The sequence below is a fragment of the Salminus brasiliensis genome, chromosome 8 (assembly GCF_030463535.1).
Source record: "Salminus brasiliensis chromosome 8, fSalBra1.hap2, whole genome shotgun sequence".
Classification (NCBI taxonomy): domain Eukaryota; kingdom Metazoa; phylum Chordata; class Actinopteri; order Characiformes; family Bryconidae; genus Salminus; species Salminus brasiliensis.
The window spans coordinates 21,971,424-21,998,771 of NC_132885.1; the positions used below are offsets into that span (position 1 = coordinate 21,971,424).

Sequence of the window (27,348 nt, forward strand, 5' to 3'; positions counted from 1 at the left end):
TCTTTTATTCTACTCTTGCAAACATCTCACTTTGGTCCAGTTTCTCAGATCGACATAGAACTTAGCAAGGCAGGCTGTTCTGTACATGCAGATGTCTGCAGAAAAAGTAAAGCAGTAGTAAATGCTGGCCAAAACCAATTAAAGGTGAGAGATGCACTGTGAAATCTGAACCTGTCCTGAGCCCGGCAAATATTTGAGAATTGATATGAAGGACAAATACTTCAAGCTCTGTTACAAAGTCAGGACATGGTTTCCTTTTGTTATTGCTGGTTCATCTGGACTTATTAATGTTTACATTCTCCTGCATAATTGAAAAACTCAAGAACAATTCAAATAGCACTGTAGCTTTAGATTCATCCTGTACCAAACCCTTTGTTTCAGATTGCTCTGTGCATATTGTTTATAGCAGATGGAAAGGGATTCAGAAGAGCAGTACTGTCTGTATTGGTGCTGAGACTCAACACTGGGGATAGGTTAGGGCCCAGTTTACTCATACAGAGCAAAACCATCAGGAGACTCCCAGTGGATACCCTCTCCCTTCCCCTCCACCAAACACCGACAGAGAGAAAGCCTGACTTTTGTTGTTGCACTGTCACATGTCTGACATTAGACAGTAAGTTATTCAGACCTGTTGCTATAAATAGACTGATTCAAATTGGGTTTGTTTTCCCTGCTTGCTGAAATGGTGTTTTTTGATCTTAAGTGCTTTGATAATTGTTGTGATATCATTTTCTGAAATAATATTATTGGTCCCTGCCTGACCCGGTAGACTCTGTTAACATGTAGGCCTGCAGCTGGCTTTATTTTTAAAATCGTGCTCTATGTCTATGTCTATGAAAACTAGAACAAGGCCTAAACAGCATTTTACAGATGATATGGCATGTGGTGTGTTTGAGATTTCCTTTTCAGTATTTTTTACTTCACCTGTATGTCTTTCAGCTGTCAAAACTAGCCTTGTTGCAGCAGAGTCTGCCTAGCTCTCCATCATATATTCTTTACAATATAAAGCATTATTGTGTCAGAATGTGCTTGAGGAAATTGTGAGACCATCTGTTCAAACACTGACACTAAAGTGGAGGTGAACCATGCAACATGACAATGACCCAAAACATTCCAGCAAATCCGCCAAGGAATGTCTTAAAGAACAAAAAGGGAGAGCCCTGAATTGTCGAAGTAAAACCCTGAATTTGAATCCTATTGAGATTCTGCAGGGTGATTTGAAAGAAGCTGTGCATGCAAAAAACACTTCAAACATCACGCAGCTGAGATAATTCTGCATGGAGGAGTGGGAAACACTTTCTCTCAGTCAATGTCAGTTATAGGAGATGTTTCCAAAATTAAAGGCTAACACATTCTCTTTTTTTATGTGTTATTTTATTCAGCTCAGTTTTTCCAAATGTGACTTTAGAGAGCATAGGGCAGTGTTTCTGTGTTCAGCTTTTAGCAAATGTTGCATTTCTAAGTATACATGGCCTCAAATTATTACCCAAATTATGCATGCCATTCCTACTGAAACTAGGTGTCGAAAGGTCTTGCATTTAAAATGAATCATATTTGGTATGTCCTTGGGACTGTTTGTTATTTCGCTTTGCAGGTTAATTCATGGGGGTCAGCTTCTCAACGGCTTAGCTGGTCCAACCCTAATGAGTGCTGGTCCGCTCCTGTCTACAACCTGGTTTGCTCCGGACCAGAGGGCAACTGCCACAGCTGTTGCATCATTGGTCGGCTACCTGGGAGCAGCCTGCTCTTTCTTGATTGGTCCTCTGGCTGTGCCAGCGCCAAATGATACACAAACACAGAGCACAGTCACCCACTGGGATCCAGAGCACATCCGGAACAGGATACAGTACGTCCTTTATGCAGGTATGGTACTATCTATACAAATAAATAAATAAAAGACATGCTCAAAGTGTGTCTAAGCCATGCAAACGTTGACCAAATTGAAAAGCAATCTCAAGAAGAAAAAAAAAATTGATTCAAGACGTCACTCCAAATATCGAAATCAAATATCCGAACAATGCTGGACTTTACTTCTTTTTAAAGAAGCCTGCTGTTGTTCTGCTTTACTGAATCAGAAAATTAAAGTATTTAAAGAGAAGAAAAGAAATCCAGCCCTGTAATAGAATGAGGGACCAACTTTGTTAAACTTAAAAGATTTTTTTTTTTTTTTTTAGTAAGACAGAAAACAAGAGAAAATTCTGTTTGCTGTAGAAGTCTGAGGGACAGCCATATGCACCACTAGGCAGTGGAATGAAATCACTTATTTTGGCATGTCCCTTCAAGAGGAACAAAGCATTCATCCAACATTCAGAAGAGCAATACTCAGTCTTGCCTAAAATAAGCACTGGAGAACGCCTATGTATAGTCCATAAAACTGAGCATAATTGTGGAAAAGGGCAATGTTACCCAAGTGCTGCTGTTTGGGAACTGACACACTGGGAAATGTCCCAATGGCGGTCCCAACAGTGTTCTATAATCATATTCAGAGTCTTTTAATTGAACATATCTCTTATGTTATAAAAGACCAAATTAAATAATACTGTGCATTAGGAGGAGTGTCTCAATTTGTCCTTCTAAGGCTACATTTAAAGATTCATAGCTTGAGCCCAACCAACCCAAAGAAAAGCTGGTGGGTCTTCATGCTCCAGTGTGACATTTGCACTCACTGTAGTTAGACGTCAATCTGTTTAAGCTAAGCTTATCGTGGCACAATGCTAACTTGTTAACAGGTTAAGATGTATTGGTAGAACTCACACTTGTGAAATGTGGTTTTCCATTTTCATGTTCATCAGTCTTTGCATAGACAACCACAGGTTCTGCAAATGATGGCATGTACCAACCATGAACATGCGCACAGTCATGGTGCGAGATGAGCCCATAGCACACACTGTGTGTAGTCTAAACTTTGGGGCTGTCCGAAATGATAATACTTGGTTTAAAAAAAAAAAGAGTGCAAAGTGCTGTAAAATTGGCTTTCTTGTTTAGCAGCTTGACCTTACACTGAACATATGAGTGGAAACAAACCTTCCAGTGAGGTTAGCTTATGTCCTACACTTTTCCACATTTGTAGACCCTTTCTTATTACTGAATTCACCTGCTTTGAGGTATCTTCATTCCAAAATGAGTCAAATGCACATGTAATGTGTAATCTCCGTAGAAAAACTTTGCTAATAGCATAGGATTCTCTGCAGGAGCTGTATGTGAGCCCAAAATGATAATGCCCCATGTAAAGCAGTGGAACTGCGTTCTCTGGAATGATGGAGCTTCATAATATACCTTTGGGATGATTTGGAGTGGTGTTTGTGATTCAGAACTAATCATCCAATATCGGCAACTGACCTCATTAACGTTCTTGTGGCTAAATGCAGTCAGATCATCACAACAGTGTTTCCGAATCTTGTGACCACAAGAGTAGAGAGTTAGAGTTAGTGCAGCAAACCTTTATTAAACTGAGGTTGCTTTGATAAATCAAGGCTTTCACAGGAGCTAGCACACGTGAACAGTTTCAATCAAATTTTCAGTCATGGTTGTAAAACATATAATGTGAGGTAAATTGCAACACAGCGTTTAACAGTGTAATCACATTACATTTGCATAGGCCAGGGTTAATGAGAACCCTCGTTATGCGATTCTTCACTGTGCGTTAGTGTGTTAAACCTGTAGGACTCATAGTTAACATATAATGAATGTGAGCCAGATGACGGTTAATGGTGTTACTTGGGATCTAACTCTCTCAATGTGAATTTAATGTCTGAGGACGTTTGCTCAGCTGTGTTGGCTGCTGAAGATTATTTATTAACAGAGACTGATTTATGTGGAGCTTTACGGTATCTGAGAGATTAAACTGGACATTCAGCTTGCTGAATTACGTGTGTTGTCAACCTGTTAACAGTGTTTATTTTTCTGTGTGAACATACAGAGATGGGGATGATTCTGCTCCTCTTTGCAGCAGTGCTGTTCTACTTCCCCTCCAGGCCACCCATGCCACCCAGCGTAGCAGCAGCTAGCCAGCGTCTTAGCTACAGGAGCAGCATCTGCAGACTGCTGAGGTAAGTCGTTATCAGCTCCCACCTAAAACAATGCCACACAGTGCCAATTCCTAAAGGACAACAACCTTAACGACTCTGTAAATGAATTACTCCAGCTCCGAGCCTCATGAAAAACCTCATATAGATGGTTCTGTGTTCAAACTACGGAGAAAACTAAAAACGGATAAAAATGGAGATACATGTCTGTCATTGGACAGAGTTTTTTTTTTTTTTCACTCACCTTTACACATGTTAATGTGATGACAATAAATGGGATTCGATTTGAGGTATATATATATATATATATATATATATATATATATATATATATATATATATATATATATATATATATTAGATTTTTTTTTAATACTCTATAAAGTTAAATATAATTTCCAGAGCAGTAAGTTTTGGTAAGAGGTTCTGATCTTTTTAGTCAAGTAGAAGCATGCAAAGACTACTGCAGCTGGCTAAAGGCTACCACATACTGGATAAGAGAACCTGCACAGCACAGGGCATAGTACAAATCCATTTAGATAGTACAAATAATTCAGTTAATAAAACTAAATCTAATTATTTACATTTTAGGCATTTACCGGATGCTATTCTCCAGAGCAACTTATAAAAGTGCTTTACTGTTCACTCAGATTACACCTATAGCTAGTCTGTATAGACAAGGATCCACAAGGTCAGTCAGTATGGAGACCACAATACTCAACACACACTACACTTTGCCCAAGTACTCTTGGAAGAGGTGAGTCTTCAGTGTGCGTTTAAAGACAGCAAGCTACTCTTTCGTTCGATCCATCCCTTCAGTGCTAGAACAGAGAAACATCTGGATGCTTGTCTTCTGTGGATCTTAAAGGATGGTGGCTCGAAGGGCTCTTGCTACAGATTGGGGTTTGACCATTGTTATCATGCTATAGTGAATTAGAAGCATGTATTCACTAACTGTATTTATATGCACTCCAGTAGTTCAGGATTAGCCGGACCAAGACTAATACTCTGCTGTAATTCTGTAAAAGGGCAAGATTAATCTTAATTTGGCATAGTTCATCCAAGACCTTTGTTGAGCTAAACCTGGTCCATTTGTCTTTCTCCTAAAAACTCAGCACAAAAAGCTTAATGAATATTCTAAGCCACATATAACCTGCTATGGATTTGCGGTCTGGGTGTGTGTTTAATATAGTACAGTTGCAGTATGTTGCTGAGTGGTGCAATTTTCTTTATTTATTTTTAGGATGCTGCTTGTCATTTGGCAAATGCCAGATTGACTGGAATGCCCGTTCCTACTGTTGTATGATTTGAGCGTCTGTGTTGAGTACCCGCAGTTACAAGCTATTGAGAATCTAATTAACCTCTCTGCTCATTTAGTCATTCATGTGGAGCAAACCACAAGAAGACCGTAGTGTAATGTTCTCTCTTGACACTAAATCGAGCCTTTTACTATGTTTGGTTTTATTGTACATTTATAGTGGCAAGCAAAGGTTTAGGCACCCCAGTCCAAATTTCTATTGCTGTTATCTGGAAAAGCGAGTAAAAAGTGAGTAGAAGATGAACTCATCTCTAAATAGAGGAAACAGTGTTTTTAACATTTTTGGCAAGATTATTGTGTTCTTTTTGTTTTGTACAATTTTAATGTAGAGTAGGCAGGTAAAAACTTTGTAAACCCCAAGAGATGTGAACCTTATTTGTCCTATGTTGTTAATGTTAATGTTAATGTTGTCCTATCTTCAGGAAGATTTAGTAGACTCTGGAGTGGTGGTGCACTTTGTGTCGTACATTCTCACCACAATGTTCAGAATTTTTTTCAAAGGAACTATGTTAAGACAGAACCTGTTGATCACAATAAGCAAAGATATGGTTGGAGAAAAAGGTGCAGAATGTCATGAAAAGAACACCTCTCCAACTGTTAAGCACAGGGGTGGATTGATGTGGCTTTGGGCTTGTGTTGCAGCCAGTGGCACTGTGGAACATTTCACTGGTAGTGGGAAGAACGGATTTAATGTACAACCAGAATATTTGGAAACATCACACTGAGAATGTCACAGAACTAGAAGTCTAGAAAAGAATAGAAAAACAGAAACAAGCCATTAATAACAGAAATATGCCAGCATAATCAGAAATACGGTAGGATAAACAGAAATGTGCCAGCAAATTGTGAGGAATGACTGCAAAAACAGAACAGTGCCAGCAAAACCTGAAATGTGAGCCCATTAAAAACAGCTCATTAGAACTCAAAATGGAAAGGGTAGGTGCTTGCCGAATCTCTGCTGGATACTGATTGGTACAGTGTGCGTCAGAGACCGCGTGGAGAGCGAATAGAAAGCTTCTGATGAAGCTTTAAGGAAAAATAAGAGTCTAATGCGTCTAGCACATTCTCATGCATATTTCAAACAAAATGATTTTTATATGGAATTATATTAGACTTACTGTCACCTTTTCAGGTGTAAGTGAATATTGAGAGCTTTGTAATGCAAATGCAGTCTGTGTTCCTGTATGTGGCTTTTAGGCAAAACTTTTAAAACTGATCTTATAATGGTCGGTTCCATCTGTGTATATACTAGGTTTCCTTAATGCCGGAGTACGCCACTGTAGGTTTCCCCTTAGCATTTGAATGACTGTAACTTTGTTTAAACTGTGTATTATCTGATGGAAAAGAAAACATAATAATGAATACATTTTTTCTATATGGCACGTCTGGCTCCTGAGGAAGGTGGCGTAGTTAGCGCAAGGCTGTGGTTTGTGCCGAGCGCTCTGGGAGCACAATTATACTGTTGTTTAGTAACAGGAAGACGCGTACCAGAAGCAGCGTTCAAAAACCATTCTCCGTGTGAATCCAACCTGTTTATAATGTGCTATAATAAGCTCTTGATAATTACATTTCCACAAATTTATGGAAATTATAGGAGCAAACTATACACATTTTAGAATTCTCACTTACAGCTCCATCAGAAGCTCTGCAGTCACTCAGACTGTAAACCAGTCAGCAACAAGCATGAATTTTGATAAGGACCTTCCCTTTCCGTTTTGAGTTGATGTTGCCTTTCCGTTTTTGCTGGCATGTTTCTGAATTTGCTGTAGAGCAGTGGTCTCCAACACCTACCCCACCCACTATCTTTCTACAGGTTTCAATGCTTTGTTGTTTTGTGTTCTCATATTTATGACTTTCTGTGGTGTGCACCACATCACATAAGTGGTTCAAACGGAGACTGAAGACCCATCTCTTCCGAGAATACTTGGGCGAATAGCAGAGTGGTCTCCTTGCTGACGTGTGTTTAGTAGTGTCTAAACTTGGAGGTATCTTTGAATTATTAGTCTATTCAAACTAGCTGAGGTTATTCTTGGGTAAATAACAAAGCACTTTTGTAAGTTGCTCTGGATAACCCTAACCCTTAAATGTAAATGATGAAACACTCTAGATGGGAATGTGTATGTCGGAAAGTGAACTAACTAAAACTGAGACTTGTTGCCAGCTTTTTTTTATTATTATTATTGACATTAGTGATTGATGTGATTGATTTTTGGTAGATGCATTATTTGATGATGCCTCTATAAAAGGATGAAGTGGGGTAAAAATGTCTAGCTTCGTTTTTCTTTTAAAGTTTTATGATTGACAATTGGAATTTCTTGCTCCTGGGACACTTCCCTATAGTCGGGAAGTGTAATTCACATTTCTAGATGAGCTGAGAGATACCAAAGAAGCCCATAGACTGATGTAGTAATATTACAAAAATAAGATTTTACCTAAATGAAATTCAGTTTATTTAGTTCTTCTGAGCGTTGTCCTGTCCTGTTATTCTCCATAATAGAGTTTGTGTAGCACCTAAATGATTTTAAAGATGTTAATTTATGGTTAAAATATTACATAATGTTGCTTTAAATTCTGTGAAATCTGGAAAGGTTTCTGTGGTGGTGTTTTTTTTTTTTCTTGATTACATTGGTTACTTTAAACACGATAACCAGTTCATGCAAGTTGTGTTTCCCCAAGTATTGGTGCACCACTATGCAACTTATAAAATTCCTTTGCTCAACTTTAGAGATTTTGTTGGGATCAATATGTCCTTCCCGACTTCTGAATAATCTGGAAACGGTGACGGACGACAAGGGACAGGGTCTTAATGAATAGGGTCTTGTCATTTCGCCACTCTCCATCTGCTCTGGTTAGTTAATGCACATCAAAGATGTGCTTCCATCCCACTAGATTAATTATCAAGTCTTAAGTTGACACACTGTCCCTGCACGATAAATAGATCATCTTCTTGTGTACTCTTACAAGTCACAGAACTCTGCCAGCTTCAGTCTGACCACAGCGTACACAAGTTTTCCACAGAGTCTCCTCTTGATAGAGGTTGTTTATCAAACCCAGAGACGGTGTCAGTGTTTACAGATCAGAGGCGACCGTCCTCGCCTTGAGTGTGTTCGCTTCTGCTCAGTTGGAATGGGTTGAAGGCTGTGGACTAGAAAGAAATGGCACTGGAACAGGGACACACTCTTTTAAACGACCAGTAGTTCACAACCCTGTGGTGCACCTTCCCATGGCACCTTCATGTTGTGCCAGAGTGCAGCAGCAATGGCCTTTGGAGCTTTGTGAAGGCGCGTTTCCGTAGAGGCAGGTTGTTTACTGAGGTTGAGGGATGGCCGTCGTTGCAGTATACTCGCTGCTCATTTTTGGAGCTATGAATTCTACCTTCAGACCTCAGTGTCTCATAAGTTTGAGATACTGCTCCTTTTAATGGCTTTGATTGTTTGCACAGAAGTCTTTCTCTAATGCTCATCATGCCATCACTTCATAACAGCTCTCCTAGAACCATTATCCAGAGCCTGATTACTGTGGTAACAGTGATGATGGAATTGTATTAGGATTGATTGAGATTAGTGATAAAAATGGCTCACTCTTTTGAAGCATTCTAGCTTCCAGCAAACAGGGCCTGCCAAGGACAAACGGCACTTAGCTGATGATGCCTTTGGCTTGGTGGCTCTTATGAAATATTTCACAGGAAAGGAAAATGCCTGGCATGCTTACCTACTGTAATCTAAATAAGCTCTTGCTGGGAGGAAAAAAAGGTGCACAGGTATTGATTTTCCTTCCGGCGGAAGGTTAATGACACGGATGCAGTTAGGAGAAAAGGTGCTCCATCAAAACACTTTTTATGATTGCTCTCATAGGACTTCACCAAGGCCACAACTGCACAGGCTTGGAGTGGGCTTTGCCCAGCACCCATGCTGTTTGTCAAACGTCATCTTGGAGACAGAGGTAATAATTTGCAGGCATCTTTCTAAGCCTCAGATTAGCAAAGACTTGTCATGTCTTGCTCATTCTTGATGCTTTCAAGAATTCGCCAGCTGTCCCTTCAAGATGCAATGTGCGAAAAATGCTTTTGGCAAGGAAAAAAAATATCCTCAGCAAAGCAGACAGTTTTAAAATGATAAACAAAGTGTCTTTGGAGAGTGACTGTGATGACTGTCAGCTGCTTTGTTGGTTTATGGAGGAGCTCACCCTCACAGGGAAATCAGAGAAGGCTCGGTTTGGGCTGTGAGGGGAAGAGCAAGCGAGTGAGCATGGCTGATGATTGTAATTGGGACAGGAGTGATTGGAGTGCTGCCAGAGACCCACAAAGGTGAGAGGGGCTGATTCTGTAAGGGGTATCTCTAGACACTCTTGGCTCTGCTACTCTAATGCAGTGATTTGAGGAGATTCTCATAAAAATGCTAATAGATAAGGAGAAAATAGGGCCAGAGGTCTTTGCATCAGATGAGGATTAGTGGCAAATCATGCTTGGAGCGTGTTTTAATGGTCAAATCTGAGGAACTGTGTTGTATTCACTAATGAGGGATGGATGGAAAGAATCTAAAGCAGATAAGATTCAGTATTCCTTATGTACTCTCCTTTTCTGTAAATGAAAAAAAAATACATATCTAAGGTTAGTAGATGTGAATCTGAAGCAAAGTTGTGAAAATTAAAACAAAAAGCATTCTAAGGAAATTGGAGATAGGTATAGATAACTACAAAAAGTTTTAATATTGCAGTAACCTTTTTTTTTTTTGGATCAACGGAAATTGCATCCCTCAAAATCTGAGTGAGCATTGGAGTAAGAAGGAGACTGTAAGTGAGGAAAGCTACAAGGAGACCAACAATCACTTTGAAGAAACTTCACCTTTTATCAGGCCAAAGTGAGACAGGAGTGATTGAACAACAAAAAGGTGAATGTGATTGAACAACTCCAAATGTCAAACCCATCAAGAATCAGTGATTTTTTTTTTTCAAAATTGTGGTTCATAAGCAACAAATCTGTACAACCTTGGTTTTGCCAAGTACTAGTCTCAATGGGTTGAATACATATACTCATGCTAGCAGCATATTTCAGTTTTTTATCACTTAATTTAATTCTGCTGATCAATAATGAATTTTAAACATTACCATGAAGATATTGGTTTTCTATAAAATTGGTTTGCAGGGAAATGATTGTTTGTCTGTTCTGCTTATCTGTATGCTTGGTGAGTAACAGAAAGTACAAAGTCAGATATGTTTAAAATAATATTTAGAATTGAGGAAGAGAAATGCCTGTGCATGGGAAGGTGAAATCGATTTGTAAAAGACAACACTTTGTTGCCAAGCACTTGCCCCATTCTATAATTACACTTGCCTGAGAGCTGCCTGGGCTGTCAACTTGGTCTAGCCCCTGTCCTACATACATTTATCTCTCTGTCACTCGGCTGATAGGTTGGAGAGATTTTGGGTGACGGGACAACAGAGCAGTTGGGAACAAACTGAACATTTCAGTGTGGTGTGAACACTGATTTCCAAAGTATGTAATAAATCCAATGACAAACACATACATGTCCTACTGTTGGACAGTGTTGGCTGCATTGTTGCAAAGTATGAGACAGATATTTGTTTTTCAAATGCATGTGAATTCATTAGGCGGTAGAACAATTTGGTTTGCTGAAGAGGCTAAAGTGCAGAATTGTTCTTGACAGTGAGGTTGATGCATCTCTCCTTCCCTTCTATTGCAGTAAATTGGCTCATGGTCTAGGTTCCAGAAAGGATGTAACCTAAATTCAAAAAACAGAAAACAATGCCAGATGCTTCTTGTACGTAGATTAAATGGAATAAATTTTGAGTAACCACAGCAGTGGATGGTATCAGGGTGGGTTATATCCCAAAACAATAAACCAAAAGTCCTACGCCCTTAATTCCCTTTTCTAACCTAATTAAAAATAATGAAAAATAACAATAATACTTCTTAGACTCCCAAGCTTTAAACAAGCTAAAGCAGGACGTATAAAAAACTCCGATGGCAACAACTATGTAGAATTTACTATAACGGGGCTTCATACAGCATCAGTAAATCCAAGGTCAAGTCACAAAATACAGTATATAGGCTGCAGTCCACCTCTATAAATAATAACTATAACACAAGGCATCCAGCCCTACAAACTCCTGTAACATGGTAACAACTACCTAGAATTACCTAGAAGGCAGTCAGCAGGGTTTAGCAGAGTGTTAACAGTGGTTCATACAGTGCAAATGAAGCCAAGGTCAAGTCACCAAATAGTGTATAGGCTGCAGTCCACCTTCATAAATCTATACATGCATACATACAAAGGGTCAATTAGCGACAATGACCACAATGCAAATAGCATCCATCGACTACGCCATTTACGAATGTGCATCACCAGCTGGACAGTAAATAGCTTGACTTGGTCTAGCCCCTGTCCTACATACAATCATCCAGACCCTACCCACCCTAAATACATCCTACACCCTAAATTCCTTTTTCTAATCTAACCAAAAATAATGTAAAATAACAATAATACTTCCCAGACTCCCTAGCTGTAAACAAGACATCCATCCCTACAAATTCCTGGAAGATGGTAACAACTACCTAGAATTGCCTAGAAGGCAGACACACTAGAACCAAGCATGGTTTAACAGAGCGTAAACAGTGGTTCATACAGAGCCAATGAAGCCAAGGTCAAGTCACAACATGCAGTGTATAGGCTGCAGTCCACCTCCATAAATCTATACAAACAAATGCTGTTGCATCTAATAGTCGGCATACTATCAGCCAATTGCAAGGCAACCCCCAGCAATGTTCCAAGTGGCACATGAAGCAACCTGATGAAACAAGCAGACACACAGGCAGAACACAGGGCAAATACCAGAATTTTGAGAGGTAACGCATATGAAATAATAGCATCCTGCAACCAAAACACCCCCTTTTTCAATCTTCAAGCAATCTTTTCAGCAAATTCAATTCAAGCAATCTTTTCAGCAAACTCTCCAGAAGAGTAGTTCTTCAGTTGGGCTCGGAAAAGGGTTGTTATATGGTACCAGAAAATGGTGCAGCTAAAAGTCTGCAGCTAACTGTGGATCTATCAGCATTAAGAAAGCATTTGAAACTTTTCAAATTTCAAATGCAAAAACTTTTGACAAAGCCTTTCTTAATCCATAGATCTCATGAAGAATATTTTCAGTATCTGATTTGCATTAACGGCGCGGCCTTCAAGTACCTCTGTCTGCCATTTGGCCCGCTTTAAAACTCCTCACACTTTCATCACTTTCATAAAGTGCATAAAAGTGTCTCTAGCCAAAATACAGAGTCTCGGCTGGTGCATGTGCTTGCAAAGTGGATGTAATCTCGTGATCAAGGTAGAAGGCTCTGGAAAACACAGTTGCTGTATTGCCACACATTCAGCAGCTGGGTTTCTCAGCTAGCCTAAAATGAACTCTGTGACTGTGAATAAAAAACTTTGCTTGTCAAACCCAAATGTTTTCTGGGTTTGGAAATAGCCTCTCACCAGTTCAGTGTAGTAGTCTGAATTTTGCAGCAGTTTCAGCTGGGACACAAACTGTGATTCTACAACAGTATCTACATCAGCTGTTACTCTAAAATCAAAGTGGGTGTACTGCTGGGTTAGCAATTGATCCAAGTAACAATTTTGGATGTTGTCAAGTTTGGAAGTCTTATTCATTCGTCAAAAACGCTTAATTTTGACTTTGCTGCTTGGCTGTGATATCTTCATAAGGGGGTCCCTGACCTACTTTATCAGGGTTTAGTCACGCCTTGACACTTAACTGGCAGGTTGGGGCTATGCTATGCTACGAAGTGAAGGTGAGGGGGCGGGGCACGGTCTTTTGGTCAGCACTCAATTATTTGGGAGTTTAATGGCCAGAGGTTAGCTCTCTAATATTATTACTACCATTGAAGGGTGCATGGGCCAGTACTAGAGTGACTATTATCCTTGAATCCCATATGAAGCTCCATTTGCGCTCCTGAATCAGAAAGAAAGGCGTCAGATTTGTTTTATGTAGGGTGGCCAAGCAACACGTTTTGGCCTTTGCAAAGCTTCTGGTTGATTTCCACATGCTCTCAGTAAACCCCTAATCTGTGCAGTTTGCAGGAGGCCTGAGTGATCTTGGAAAACTGACAATGGGATTTTCCTGCTAAAACAATAGTTATAACATCAACTGTTAATTATATCAAGTATTGTTTCCAGTATCGCTTTTGAAGTATCATTATTGTATTACACATCAATCATTGCCAATTATTGAGTCATCCCATCATAAAGGACTAGTTTGTAACATATTATATATATTAGATATTATATATAATAAAGTTGTTTGTACCTTTGGTTCGTGTGACCAGTTGTTTGTTTCTTTTGCTGACCTGAAGTTGGAAGCAGAGCTTTAGCGAAACAATGCTAGAGCCTGTTTACACCTGGCATTAACCTGCATTTTTGGTAAACAGATCACATTTGGTTTTCACTTGAAAACCGAATGGAAAAACCAGGTGTAAACACCCCGAAGACGCATTAAATGATGAGATCACTCAAACCACATTCAGAGGAGGTAGAGACTAACCTCGTCCACATTTAATACAAGTGTGAACAGAATGGGATTTCTGTGATCGGATTCTGTCAGGCAAGCAGAATTACATCTGTTAAAAAAAGTTGAAACAAGTATTAATTTCTGTGGATCTTGGCCTCTCTCTCCTTCTTGCTCTATCGCCCTCGCTCTCTGTTGTGTGTTTGTGCCGCCGACCTTGTGCTTGTGCTTATTTAGCGTAAGAACAGAGCAGTATTAAAGAGTTTGTTTCCTCTTGGTTTAATAGTGGTTTGACAAGGCTGTTACAGGAATGTGAGAAACATCTGTTGTACCAGAACCATCACTGTTCCTCTAAACTGTTCAAACTGTCTCCTGGAGACAGTCTTCTGGAAGTTAAGCAGAAATGATGTACGTGTTGGTGAGATGTTTACACAGGAAAGCGAAAACTGATCTCATCTTGTTAAACTGGGGACGCTGTTTAATAACAAGTGTAAACAGTGTCCAGTCAATGTACATCCAGATACTATCCGGAGACAAAACGTGGGAAGCGGGAAACAGTAGATATACCTGAGGAAGTAGCTGTAGTTCTACATTAGTCCCAAGTGGCTACCATTGCTTTGAAATCTGTCCCTTCATTTGCATTCGTCATCAGCAATTAGTAAACCACGCAAAATTCTGTACCGCAGAGGTGGATTACACACACACACACACACACACACACACACACACACACACACTCAACTGATTAACCAATGTATTTAGAAGACCTCTTCTATTAGATCTCTTAATTTTGGATTTTGCTTTATCGTAAACATGACGATTTAATATTGAGTATTTTACAACAACTTGAGTTTACTCTGCCAGTTAGAAATATGAACAAATATAGACTGAATATATTAGTCTGCTGCTCTTTTGTGATTATTATTTCTTACTGTTTCTGTAATTTGTCAAAGTGTTTTTTTTGTTTGTTTGTTTGTTTGTTTTTTAAATAATCTCTGATTGATATGTTTTGGCACCTTAACAAGTCCTGAGCACTGGTAAGTAAAGTTGATTGGCTGTTATTCAGGTCATGTTTAAAAAAAAAAAAAGGAACAGGCACCAAGAAGCACTGTGCTTAGCACTTTGTGAATAGGACTTAAATACTATGCTACACATTTGCTTGGTGTAGCGCTGTTACTACTAAGTTTTAGACATCTGTCCCAAAGAATCTGGAGTTACTTGAAGGAAAGTGGCTGCATTCAAAAGGAGAATGGCAACATCACTGTAACTAATTTCCAGGATTCTGTCTGTTCAGTGTTGGCTGTGCCCAGCATGAATAGAAAGTGCAAAACTCCATTTATTGTACTGAGTGAATTGGCTGAGAGGAGCTTATGGTTATGCATGTAACCACTGTTCCCTGAAGGAGGGGAATGAGGTACAGCACAGGTTGTCCTGCTTTGCTGTTAAGCTTGATGAAGAGTGGCTTATAGAACTCAGGGCAGATGCTTGTAATGAGAGTTTTAAAAAGTGGTTAAGAGGTTAAGAGCCTACTCTCATCACTGTGTGTCATCTGCCTTGCAGGCATGAATAAAGGTGTCCTCAGACAGACACCCTGGCCTATTCTATCCTGTACTCCATATGTACCTCATTCCTCTCCTTTAGAGTAGCATGATTACATGCATAACCATATGTTTCTATCACTGGGAAATGTTTCTGGTGGTGAAAGATTCAAGGTCCAGTTTTCCAGCCATCCAGTTCTCCCGGTCTGTGTAATATAATGTAATGAAAGTGCAGAGGTATCAGTTGTATGTGAAGGCCACCATTTTCTTTTAACTGTCTGTGGCGGGTCTGAACACCTGGAAAGCCCAGAAAAGAAAGCAGAAGATGTTGATGTTCAGAATAATCAAAGTTTCCCTCTGCTGTTTGTTTTCACAGTAATATGAGGTTCCTCATGATAGCCCTGGCCTATTCAGTACCTACAGGAGTAGTGGCTGGATGGTCTGGGGTATTGGACATGATTCTGACTCCCGCCAGAGTCAGCCAGGTAAGAAATCTCATTGCTTCTCATAAAGAACCTGTGTAAAAGGCTCTGTGAATTTATTATTATTTTTTTATATAAATGGAACGAGTCCAAGTTTATGCCCTTTAAGTTTGATGAGCCTAGCAAAGCATCTTCGTAATTTCAAGCACCACTAAACCGAGCCTGATGGTAGAAGATTATGGCATATAGTTATAGTTAGCAAAAGACTCGTGTTTATAAATTGATGAATTTATTGTCAGCAGGACAGATCTGCCTTTCATGTACAGTGTGTCTTGAGGTGGGGGTTAGCGGTTTTTTAAACTGCAGTTACCTGAGGATCACTGTCAGACTTCTCCTTCTATTCCTCTGTAGCTGTGTTGATGATGACTTTAATTATGATCAAGGCAAGCACACAAAAAATGCAATTTCCTTGGCCAAAATGAATGTTGACTCATAATTAACCCCAGGGCATACACACATAAGCTGAGAATGAGAGCCCACAGCTAAACCTTAAAAAAAAAAAAAACGAAAAAAACTGTTTTCCTTCCTGGGCCTCCTCATTAAAAACTGGCAAGCCTATGTGAATACACTTTGAACTTCAGAACTGTTGTTGAAAAGATCTAATTACGGCCTTGAAATAATCCAAAGCTGTCCACGTCGGAGTCTAATCAAACATACATGCTAGAGACTGCTTTATTTGCATGTTTGCAAAAATACTCCACGTTCAATAGCCCTAGAGCGTAATGAGAGAAGTCCTCCATCTCGGCGTCCCTGATTCTTCCCAACCTCCTCGCATTTGCATGTGAAACCTGAGGGCGGCGAGATAAAACGGTCACGCAGCACTCAAGGCCGATCTGAGCGCAGGGCCTGAGGGAGACAAAGATGTGAAGTTTCCTCGTCCCTTGTGTGGCGGTGTTGTGTTCAAGGTTATCATTAGACACATGTTGCTGCTGAGGAAATCAAACAAAAGGCACAGTGCCCTTCTCCTGTGTCTCTCACAGCTGTCAAAGACATCATCATTGTCTCGTTCTTCACTTTCGAGAGTGAGCTCTCACAGAAAACCCCAGTATTGATATTGATATTCTCTGCTGCTCTGTCCTTTTGCTTTGTTAAGCTTCAGCAGGATCGCTAAATGTGTTGAATACCTTTGGTTTACCTTTTGTTTATGTGGAAGATCTGAACATTCAAGATGGGAATGATAGCTTTTCACCTGAAGCGACTTGTGAATGTGCTGTATTTGCTTTTCGCCTCCTTGCACAACTTCATACTGGTTAACACTGGAAGCTTTCTCAGGCGTAGATCAATACCATTTTGCTTCAGCTGGACACGGGCCCATTCGCTGCACTCTGCTCTCCAAACATCCGCGCTCAGAGGAAGGATCCATTCTGAGAATGGTTCCTGACATCAATGCCAAACAAATGCAGTACATCTCATTTCTGTCCATTATTGTCTCTCAATCACAAAGGACACACTGTACCTAGATTTATTGCCCTAACAGGACTGCAGGGATTGCGTTTCCTCTTTGCCCTTATATAGAACTCAACGAGAAGCACTGTAGTCCATGTGGAACAGAGTTTGGCCTTTCAGTAAGCGACAGAAATTGGATAAAGCCTATACAGGAAAAACATTGCTATCAGATAATATTACTGCTGCACACTTAGATAAAATAGTAGGAAACAGTAAACCTGACTATAAGTACAGCTATATTAATAAATACAGCTATAATATACATAACTAAGAAAACGTAAATAAACCTAATACAGGTGAGAAAATAGCGTCTCAAGAGACGGAGCTGCTGTAAAGTGTGGCCACTCGTGCGGCGCCGGAAGTAGAAAAGGACAGTTGGTCTCTCTCCTTCTCCCCCCCCCCTTGGTGGTGGTTGTGGTTGTTGTGGTTGTTGTGGTTGTTGTGGTTGTTGTTGTTGTTGTAGTTTGTACAGTCCCCATGGAACTGGCGGCACTGAGCATGCATCAAAGGTCCCAGTGGGGCTGGGTACGGCCTTAGTCACCAGGGAGGCCAGTGTGGTTCTACAGTTCTGAGGTTGGTTAAGTGATAGTTCTGTGCAGTGAGCTTAGAGATGAGTGGGTCTGGGATATCAGACCTCACTGTTGAGCCTTCCAGAGATGTTGCGGGCTTTTTCAGCGGAACACTGACGATAAGAAGTTACTACTTGAAGACCTTTGTGAAGAGCTTACAACATAGTGGGTGATTTAGAATATAGGTGGGAATAGGCCTGGTCCTGTGTGTAACCCCAATGATTAGAGGTTTACCTATGGTATAGCACACTGCTGGTCCTTCTCTCTCTCTCTTTAGCTCTCTCTCTCACACTCTCGCACTCTGTGATGCATTGTCAAAAGTTGTGTTAACCAGCAGTCATAGTGTCCACAATGCAAATAGTTATTTTACCTATTTTTTTGGATGTAATATTAGTAATTCTAAAATAGTAATGTATCTAAGTATACATGATTTTTGGTGGGCAGCCCTCTATCATTCCACTATTAATATATTTAAAAAATCTAAATGACTTTACATGTTAAACATTTTACAAAATACCATTATATTTAAAGCAGCATTACATAGAATTTTTACCTTAAAATATCAGCTGTATTAAACAACTGACCTGTAATAGAGAGGATAGCATCCCTGCCATTCCTACTCTGGTCTTGGAATGCTGTTATCTGTACTATGTAACTTTGGTGAAGTAGGCAGAACAGTGCTCGCAAGAACACCTCCTTGTCCTTTAATGGTGACTCAGCATACCGCTGCTTTAAATGCTAGCTAGCTTGCTTGTTGTCTGGCTATCATTGTTACTGTTGCATGCCACCATAGCTGTTTGAAATTGTGCTAGATGGTACCATGGAAAAGAGCTGTAAGGTGGAATGAGGAGGTTAGCTGCTGCTGTGCATTCTTTTGAAAAGTTAATGGGTGGGAAAAGATTAATAACACATTTATTAAATGTAAAGTACCTTAATACCTTATTGTAAATAATAGTGTACATTGTAAAGTGAGAATTAGAACAGTTTGATGCTGGTCGAGTTTACAGAGAACTCGAGAGAGTTCATTAAAGCACTTTCACCTCAAATTCACTGAACTAGCTCAAGCTTCAAGCTCGAGTTTGGCGCAAAATCAGTCATCAGACAGCACTACTCAGGCCGAGTGCCTCTTGTCTTCATGGTGTTGTCAGAGTTACGCTGCTAGGAATGGAACGAGACTAGACAAGATGGTGGAATAAAGCGCACAGGACTGTAATTAGTGACGTTTAAGAGCAAGCTCCCTGGCTGCGTAAATCAGTCCCATGTAATTGCTCTGTTAATGGAGAATGGCCATTAGGCTTGCACAAAGTGGCTGCGTTCTCTGATTAGGGAGACGCCTTTTGCCCTTGCAAAGTCGCTACCAACTCTAGATGTTTGGCTGAGTTTGATGAGCATAAAAGTAGAAACGATGGGTTTCATTAGAACCGCTGTAGAGCACACAGGGTGTACAGGCGTACAATAACTTGTTTTATATGATATAAAAAAAGCTGGCTGCTTCTTGAAAGCTGTGTTCTCTGATGAAACTGCTAGGAAACTGGTGTAGGTTTGTGAGGTAGAGCTCATTTCAAGGACTGATGCCATGTTTGTTTGCCCCCAGGCTTTCGAACAAGGGAGAATTAAGGGCTATAAACACACTTGCGTGCCAGGAGCCTGAAGCCTTGGCTTTAACTTCAGCTTCTCATACTCATTTCCTTGTTATTGACCATGTTTCAGAAAATGCATGATAACACTCTACATGCCACAGATCTCATCTTTTCTGCTTCCACTTAGCATATAGCCGTTAATTAACTTCTTCCCTTTGCATGATGTGGCTTGGATTCGCTTCCTGGCAGCCAAATGACTTTGAAACAATTTGTATTTGCTTGACTAATTAGTGTAAACACAAACCTGGAATGAAGTGGCATTTTGTACTTGTGAGAAAGCCAAGACTGTATTGAGGTAATCGGATGAGCACATGCACACAAATGTCTCCCATAAATTACTCTTATTATATGTTATTCGATTGTAGAAAAGGTTGTAATCACCAGTTTTCATCAACAGCATTGAGCCTTTTCTTTAAGGGTTTCTTAGGTGATGGGTTGATAGCTGTTTGAAATGCAGCCTCTGGTATCTCATCACTACCATTATGGTGGACTACAGGTTGTGTCAGTCACCGCATTGATTTAAAACAAGCTGAAGCAGAGGACTCTTACTGAAGTCTGTAGACCTGTATCATGGACAGAATGCAGACTGGCAATTTTCTGTTCACCCGATTGACATGTTCCCTCCAAAAGCAAACACGCTGCTTCAGTCTGCAGCCAGAGTTTTATAAGCAATGCCCCTGAATCACAATGAATAATCCTGTCTCCTTTGTAGTTTTTGTTTTTCTTCCTTCTTCCCTTCTCATTCCACTCTTCTCTCTGCACAAAATACTGTGCAGAGGTCTTAAGTTGTTTAAAAATATTTATCTGGGCAGCAGAATAAATAAAACTCTATATTATTTGTGTGCTAGTTAGGAAAATGTCTTGTGCAAATATCTTCTTGCTCACTGAACAAATTTCCTCCATTTCCAAAATGGTAATGTAACGGGACCATTTCTGTTCTATTGGTCCGTTCATGATGAAAGGTCATACCGTCGCAGCCTAATGAAAAACATGTATATCCAACATGGTGATTTTACAAGAGAAGGCAAAACTGTTCTTGACTCTAAAAGGACATCAGTGGAACATTTTGTACAAGTTTAGTAATTTAGAGCATTTCTATTGGTCTATTCATCCAGCATTATTCACACAATGTACAGAGCAACCTCAAACCATGAAGAAAACTTAAAATGGATAAAAATGGAGATGCATGTTTTTTGTTGGACAGCAGCGATGTACACGATATGTCCAAATACTGAATTTGTGAACAACCAATTCTAATAAAATTCACTGTTTTAAGCTGCACCCATTGTTGACACGGATGTGCATATGCACACACATACAGGTTGTAGATAAATATTACCGATAGAATAGAGCTCTCAATGCCTAATGCCAGGCCTGGGCTAGAGGGATATAAAGCCTGAGTGTAATCAAATTCTGAGAGCAATGGTACAAAATCTAGTAGAAAACCTTACCTGGACAGTAGAGTCTGTTACTCCAACGAAAGCAGGATAAAAAAAAAATTAATACCCTTGAATGAGTGAAACAATGAATGAGCAGATGTCCCTGCAGGTGTAAAATAATATTATGTATATTAGGGGCGTCCCGATCCGGGCATATTGTAATGTTATCGAGTATCGGCTATTTTCATCTGAATCCGATATTTTGGATTCTTTCAATTCTTTGTTTTAACCACATTGTTCAGAGCGCCATCTGTTGGCCTCAAGGCACCATTAATGGACCTAGTTGCCCAGCTGCGACCACAGAGGAGCATTCTCATAAGGTAAATAAAAGCATTTGTAGTGTGGAAAACATAATGTCTGAAACTTTATAAAAGTATTGTGTCAATGACATGGCAGGAGCTTCGTTCACAAAGACTGACCAACTGACCAGTGTTTGAGTAGGAACAGTTACTGAAGTCACATCTGCATTTCAGTAGACAGGGCTGGAAACTGTGGTTGAGAGTGCAAGCTCAGTTATCATAAGAGATCCTCATACGTTAGGGCCAAATGTAATGAAAACAGAACAGTGACTTCCTCATGTGACTGAGAATGTCACTGCAAGATGTGGTCAGACTGTGTAATAAAGAACAGTCTGTAGTCCACAACTTCATAGAGAGGGGTGTTCGAGTAGGACTGCAGTGCATAAAGCCCTCATTACAAAGACGAATGCACGAATGCAGAGGCACTACTCTACACAGATGCGGGAAAAGGGATATGATCAATTCTGTAAAATGTCTTTAAGTATTGTGATATTATATTTTTGCCATGTCTTCTACTCCTATACACCAAAAGAATGCCCCAGACTTGAAGGTCTGAAGCCTGTGACCGGCTTTTAAAGAAATAAAATCCTCTCTTTCTCTCTTCCCCTTTACACTGTTTTACAGGTGGATGCAGGTTGGATAGGATTTTGGTCCATTGTTGGAGGCTGTGTGGTTGGAGTAGCTATGGCAAGGTAAGCACCGACACATTACCTTAAGGAGGGCAGAAGCAGCAGAATACAATTAAATTGAAGCTTTGTGTCTAGCAGCCGTGTACCTTGTACTCTGAGACATTTAAATGCAGTACGTATCTTAAGAATCTCCTGTGCCCGGCACTGCGGGGAGATGAATCGCCCCCCCTCCCTGTATCTTCCCTGACCTTGAAGGAAAACATTATTTTGTCAATGTCACTGCTTTTCTAAAGCCCAGCTCTTTACTCATTTATTTATTTATTTATTTATTTATTTGGGGCTGGATTCTCCCAGTCTCCCCAGCTAATTTCTCCTCGCCCTCCTAATTTATTAAAATCAGCTTTGTGATGAGCAGCAGCTGAAAATGCTAATGAAATGGCCGCGCCGCAAAGCTGATGGATGAGGCTCTAGCGCAGACGCAACCAAACTGTGGAGCTGGCGATAGGAAAGTATTTGTCTCCGGTTGATGAATAAATGTTTGTTGTTGGGTCCAATCAGCAGTTCTGGGAACAGTGAACATTTTTAAAATGTTGTAATTAGGAAAATGAGGGTATAACTCCTCCTGATAATCAGTTGGCAAATCATTGGTCCAGGGTTAAAACTGGGGCAGCGGTAAAGTTCGCAGCGAAACATGATGGAGCTTACATCATTTAAGAGCTGTAGGGCAAAGCAGAGCCCACTGAAAGGCTCCAGATCGGCTTGTTATTCAAATGAACTATGGACAGCAGCCTGGACGGGGATCCAGGAAGACAGATTAAAGAAGCCAGACGCCTCGCTGATTGGCTCTCTGGTTTTTGTGCTTGTGTGTGTGTCATTACGGCGTCTGTGGAGGCCAGCCGGAGGCTCTGTTGGGAACGCGTGAAGGAGGCGTCAGAGAAAAGCAACAGATGCCCCACTACTTCCTCCTGGCAGCCTGCTCCTTTGCGGTGCCATTAGTGATCGTTTGCAGGCCGATGTGCCGTTAATGGGCCCCCGTGAGTTACCAACGGCCACAGTGCTCTTCGTCTGCTGCGAATCATAATGCAAATGCATGTATGAACATGAGTTATTGGATGCCACTGGCTCCTGCTTCCCTGCCCAGTGGGCCATGTCCTGGCTTTAGAAAAATGACTGCATTAACATTGAGCTCCAGAGGTGATGGCCACACATTATAATTGATTCGGTTCCAGAGGCACCTTTTAATGGCTCTTTTTCTCCTCCAAGATGCGTTCCCGTTCACCGACACGCCACAGTTCATCCAAATACATGAATCACCAAAGGCTCCGTACGTCAATTAGTGTGTTGTGCCGCGCAGTGTGACGGCTGGACGCGTTGAGACACCTGATGAACAGCGCTGCGACTTTTAATTGTCACGCAACAGCTTGTGTAAGGAGTAGCACTGCTGTTTTTAGATACACCTCATATACTCCATCACACAGTGGCCCATTGCCTACCCAAGGAGCTTTTAATTAATGGCCATCTGAAGTGAAAAGGTTTCTATGTACTAGAAGGAGAATTGAATACATTTGCACCCCAGTTTTGACCTTGTCTCATCCAGATAATGCTGTTTGTTATTACTGAAATGGCATCATTTACCTTGAAGATGAGTATTTTTATCTTAGAGAAGTGTCAAATTCAGATATATATATAGCAGCCTTGAGCCATTTGATCTTTCAGACTTTGCTCTGCTAGTAGCAAGATTTTGCCACATTCCACAAATGCAGCTCTCTTATTTAGTGACATCAGTACCATGTAAACAAAATTCTATATACATGCTGTGACTTAATAAAAACTGAACCATTCAAGTTCATTAGAACTAAGGGGGTAGGGATAGACAGAAGTCACGGTTTGATTCACACCATGGTTTGGAAACAACAATTCTATTCAGTATAAAAAGGTAAAAAAACAAAACAAAAAAAAAAACAAGAGGTTTTATTTAGTTTTATTTTAACATGTTCATTTCCAAGCTTCACCTAAGCTTAGAATATGTTGCTAATTTGCTAACAGCTTACTGCAGGTTCCCAAATGTTTGCATGTCAAGACCCACCTGTATCCACTTACTCAGTATACGCAGCAATAAAATAATGACCCTGATTAGTTCTGTTTTTAGATGTGATCCATTCAGCACTTATCTTCAGTTTGAACACCTCAAATATTTAATTAAAAGTATGACTTTTAAACACTCTCTACTACTATTCTAGATAATCTTAAAACTATGAAGCTGTTCTGTTCTGTATCTAAACCCCTTTACTTTATTTATTTTTATTACTGTATACCCTACCGCTGAAACCTGGCCCAGAGACGGGTGAAAGTTAAATGCCTGATTGTAATTATTTATTTAATCATACAAGTTACATTATATGAGTAATGTCTGAATAACTTTAAACATGAATACCCAAAGGACCTTATTTAAGACTTAGCGTAGCATTATGCCTTAACTACAGGTTAGAATAATAGCAAACCAGCAGGCTAAACTTCATGTTGGTCACACAGATGGATTTATGAATAATACACAATAATAATAATAGTAATAAGTTATATTGTAATCGTTGTCCCTCCACACATACAGGAGGATACAGTTGGCTAATAAATCAAGTAATGAGGCTATACCCAGAGAAAAAAGGCAAATACCTTATATGAATAACACCTATAAATAGTACTACCCTGAAGATCAGAGTGAATATAGCCAATAAGAGGAAGAACGATATAAAGAAATAGTGAGAGAGAGCCAGGGAGAGAGTCTGGGGTTCTGTTTGAGGAGCATATGTGACGTACCCCCCTGGTATTCTCTCTCTGAGTCCTTAATCCGAGATCCTGACATTTTACATTTTACCTTGACCAGATCATCATCTTTTACTAAGTGAACAGCCCCCTTTGGGCCATGCAGTTGAGGTGAGGGTTTGACAGAGCAGGAGGGCAAAATGTAATGCTTATAACTTGTATAATTTCTCCTGCAGTCAGCATTCCTTTGTTTCACTGGTGTGTTACTGGGAAATAACCAGTCACTCAGACAAATGAGATTATTTTGGCCATGATTTCCGTAGCAGGGAGCACACGACACCCAGCAAAACTGGACCTTTACACAAGGCTGATGGAGCTTCTAATACCAGCGCTTTGGAATACTGGCACCGCATATTCTCAGCATGGCTATGTGTATTGAATATGATGTCTGTAAGGAACACCTCTAATTGAAACACTTCTTAGTTGTTCAGTACTAACTTATCAGAGTTTGTCTAAGGGCATTCAGTGTCCAATTTTGGGAGAAGAACAAGGGGTGGATTAGAACCCTTTCGGTTTCTCCTAAGAATCCATTAGGGCAATAGGGCAGAGTCTAATGTAGACATTAAACACAGTGTGTTTCCCAGCACTGAGTGGAGACATTTGCCTTTTGCATTATTCATTCAGGTCACGCATTTGTTAAGAACACTCTGTTCAGTAAGTAATTACACATGTTAGGGTTTTTTAAAGCCTTGTTTTTGTAATGATGCTAACCTTTACTTTACCTGTACTGGTGACATGGTTTGTACAGTGTCAGCCGTACCTACGTGGGTAGGTTTTTTACCATTAAGATTGTATGCTGTTTTAATCCAACCTGTAATAACTGAGACTGAATACAGCGAAACCAGACAGGGCCTCAGAGTGCTTTTCTTACCTCTGATTTCTTCATTGTAGAGAAATGCCCTGGAGACAGTCTTCTATCTACACGAGGCGCTGATAGAAATTTGTGAGCAGGAGCAGTGGAGAGAGAACTTTGTCTCCGCCGACTGAGTTCGACTCGGATCAAACGCTTGCATGTTTATTTGAAGTTGTCAGTCAACTTCAGTAGGACTTTTTCTCCACAGAAACTAACACAGAAAAATGAAAGGACAGTTTTTTTTTCCTTGCCTTTTCTCTCTCTCCTCCGGCGCTGTTGCCAGAAATAACACCTCCGAAAAGTTTTGTCTAATGCTGGGCGGTAATTTAGAGCTTTTGCTATCACTTTGTGATCGCAATGGTGTCGGATAAAATTCATGACTTTCTCCTGTTCTCTTCCCTCTCTCCGGCAATGTTCTGCAGGTTTGCTGATTTCATCCGGGGAATGCTGAAGCTGCTTCTGGTGCTGATGCTAGCTGGAGCCTCCCTGGCGGCCACCTGGTTCACTCTCACCTGCTTGACCCGACTCACTCACCTGCCTTCCACTAAAGGTAGTCTGGGGATAAATATAACCTTTGCCTGCGGTGTTGCGTAAGGGCTTGAAAGTGGAAGCCTGCGGGGCCGTATCGGTGGCAAATAGCAGCGTAGGCAAACCGCAGCGATGCCGCTGAAAGCGTGAGAGCCAGCGGAGCTCATTAGGTCCAGATCAGTGAGGAGGAGCAGGAACTGTGGCTCCACATAAGCAGGGCCTGAAATGAGCATATGCCCCTCAGATCAGCCAACTCGGGCATTTTCATCCATCATCATCTCCTGCCTGGCACCTGTTTTTTTTTTTATCTACTTTCTCCCAGCATTACTGCCAGACAGTCTTTTGGGCCCAGTGGGGTTTCTCTCCACCTGGCAAGCATGCACTTCACACTTGAACCCTGTGGCTGTCTAGAAGCCGGCTTTGACTGAGCAACAGAGTGTTTAGTAGAGTGTTGAATTTTTCCTAGGTTTAATTTACATAAAGTAATATGCTGTTTGAGTTATGGGCCTTCTCACATCCCCCTAATGTGCAATATAGACCATTCCTGGTACTGCGAAAATTAGACTGTACTAATGCTAATGCTTTCCTCTGTTTCCTCAGCCACCCTTTATACCTCCTGCATCCTGGTGGGCATCTTCATCAACAGCAGCATTCCTATTTTCTTCGAGCTCTTCATTGAGACAGTTTACCCGGTACCAGAGGGAATAACCTGTGGAGTGGTCACCTTCCTCAGCAATCTCTTCACGGGCCTGATGCTCTTTTTTCTCACCTTCTACTTTACAGGTAGATTGATTACCACTGCTCTCTAGAAGGACTGACTTATGTATATTTCCACTAATTTTTTTCAATCTCAAATTTGTTGTATGGTTTACCAACAGCTTAATTGAAGTGGATTTGAGGAGCAGGCAAGGTGCTGAGAGCATTTTCCAGCAGTACACTTTGTAATTCCAGGCTAGTGTTCGAAGCTAGACTGCTACTATGTTTGGTCACAGCTTGTATAGTGACTTGTTTCACCCTGCATGGTGTTGCTGAGACTTGTTATCAGAACAGAGCATGAGGAGTCTGTTTACAGTTGTATGGTATGGAATCAGTGGAGCTTGGTCTCGGTCAGCCAGAGAATGCCTAGTTTATTAGCAGCAGTTGTGTCCTCCCTCCGAATGCTGATTAGCCTCTACCATAAGGTTATGCACATGAGAAAGCCAATCAGGTGGAATGATGAATAATGTGCCAAGAGGTTGACAGGAC

General features: G+C 40.6%; 1 protein-coding gene across 1 annotated transcript in view; it reads left to right on the forward strand.

Annotated features, from left to right (window-relative positions):
* slc49a4 (solute carrier family 49 member 4) overlaps nucleotides 1-27,348 on the forward strand; it is a 47,993-nt gene that overhangs the window by 13,018 nt on the left and 7,627 nt on the right. Inside the window, exons 3-8 of the mRNA XM_072686128.1 lie at nucleotides 1,595-1,863; nucleotides 3,920-4,049; nucleotides 15,775-15,883; nucleotides 21,898-21,965; nucleotides 25,998-26,125; nucleotides 26,704-26,886. Coding sequence (XP_072542229.1) covers nucleotides 1,595-1,863; nucleotides 3,920-4,049; nucleotides 15,775-15,883; nucleotides 21,898-21,965; nucleotides 25,998-26,125; nucleotides 26,704-26,886 — 887 coding nt within the window. The remainder of the gene's footprint in view (nucleotides 1-1,594; nucleotides 1,864-3,919; nucleotides 4,050-15,774; nucleotides 15,884-21,897; nucleotides 21,966-25,997; nucleotides 26,126-26,703; nucleotides 26,887-27,348) is intronic.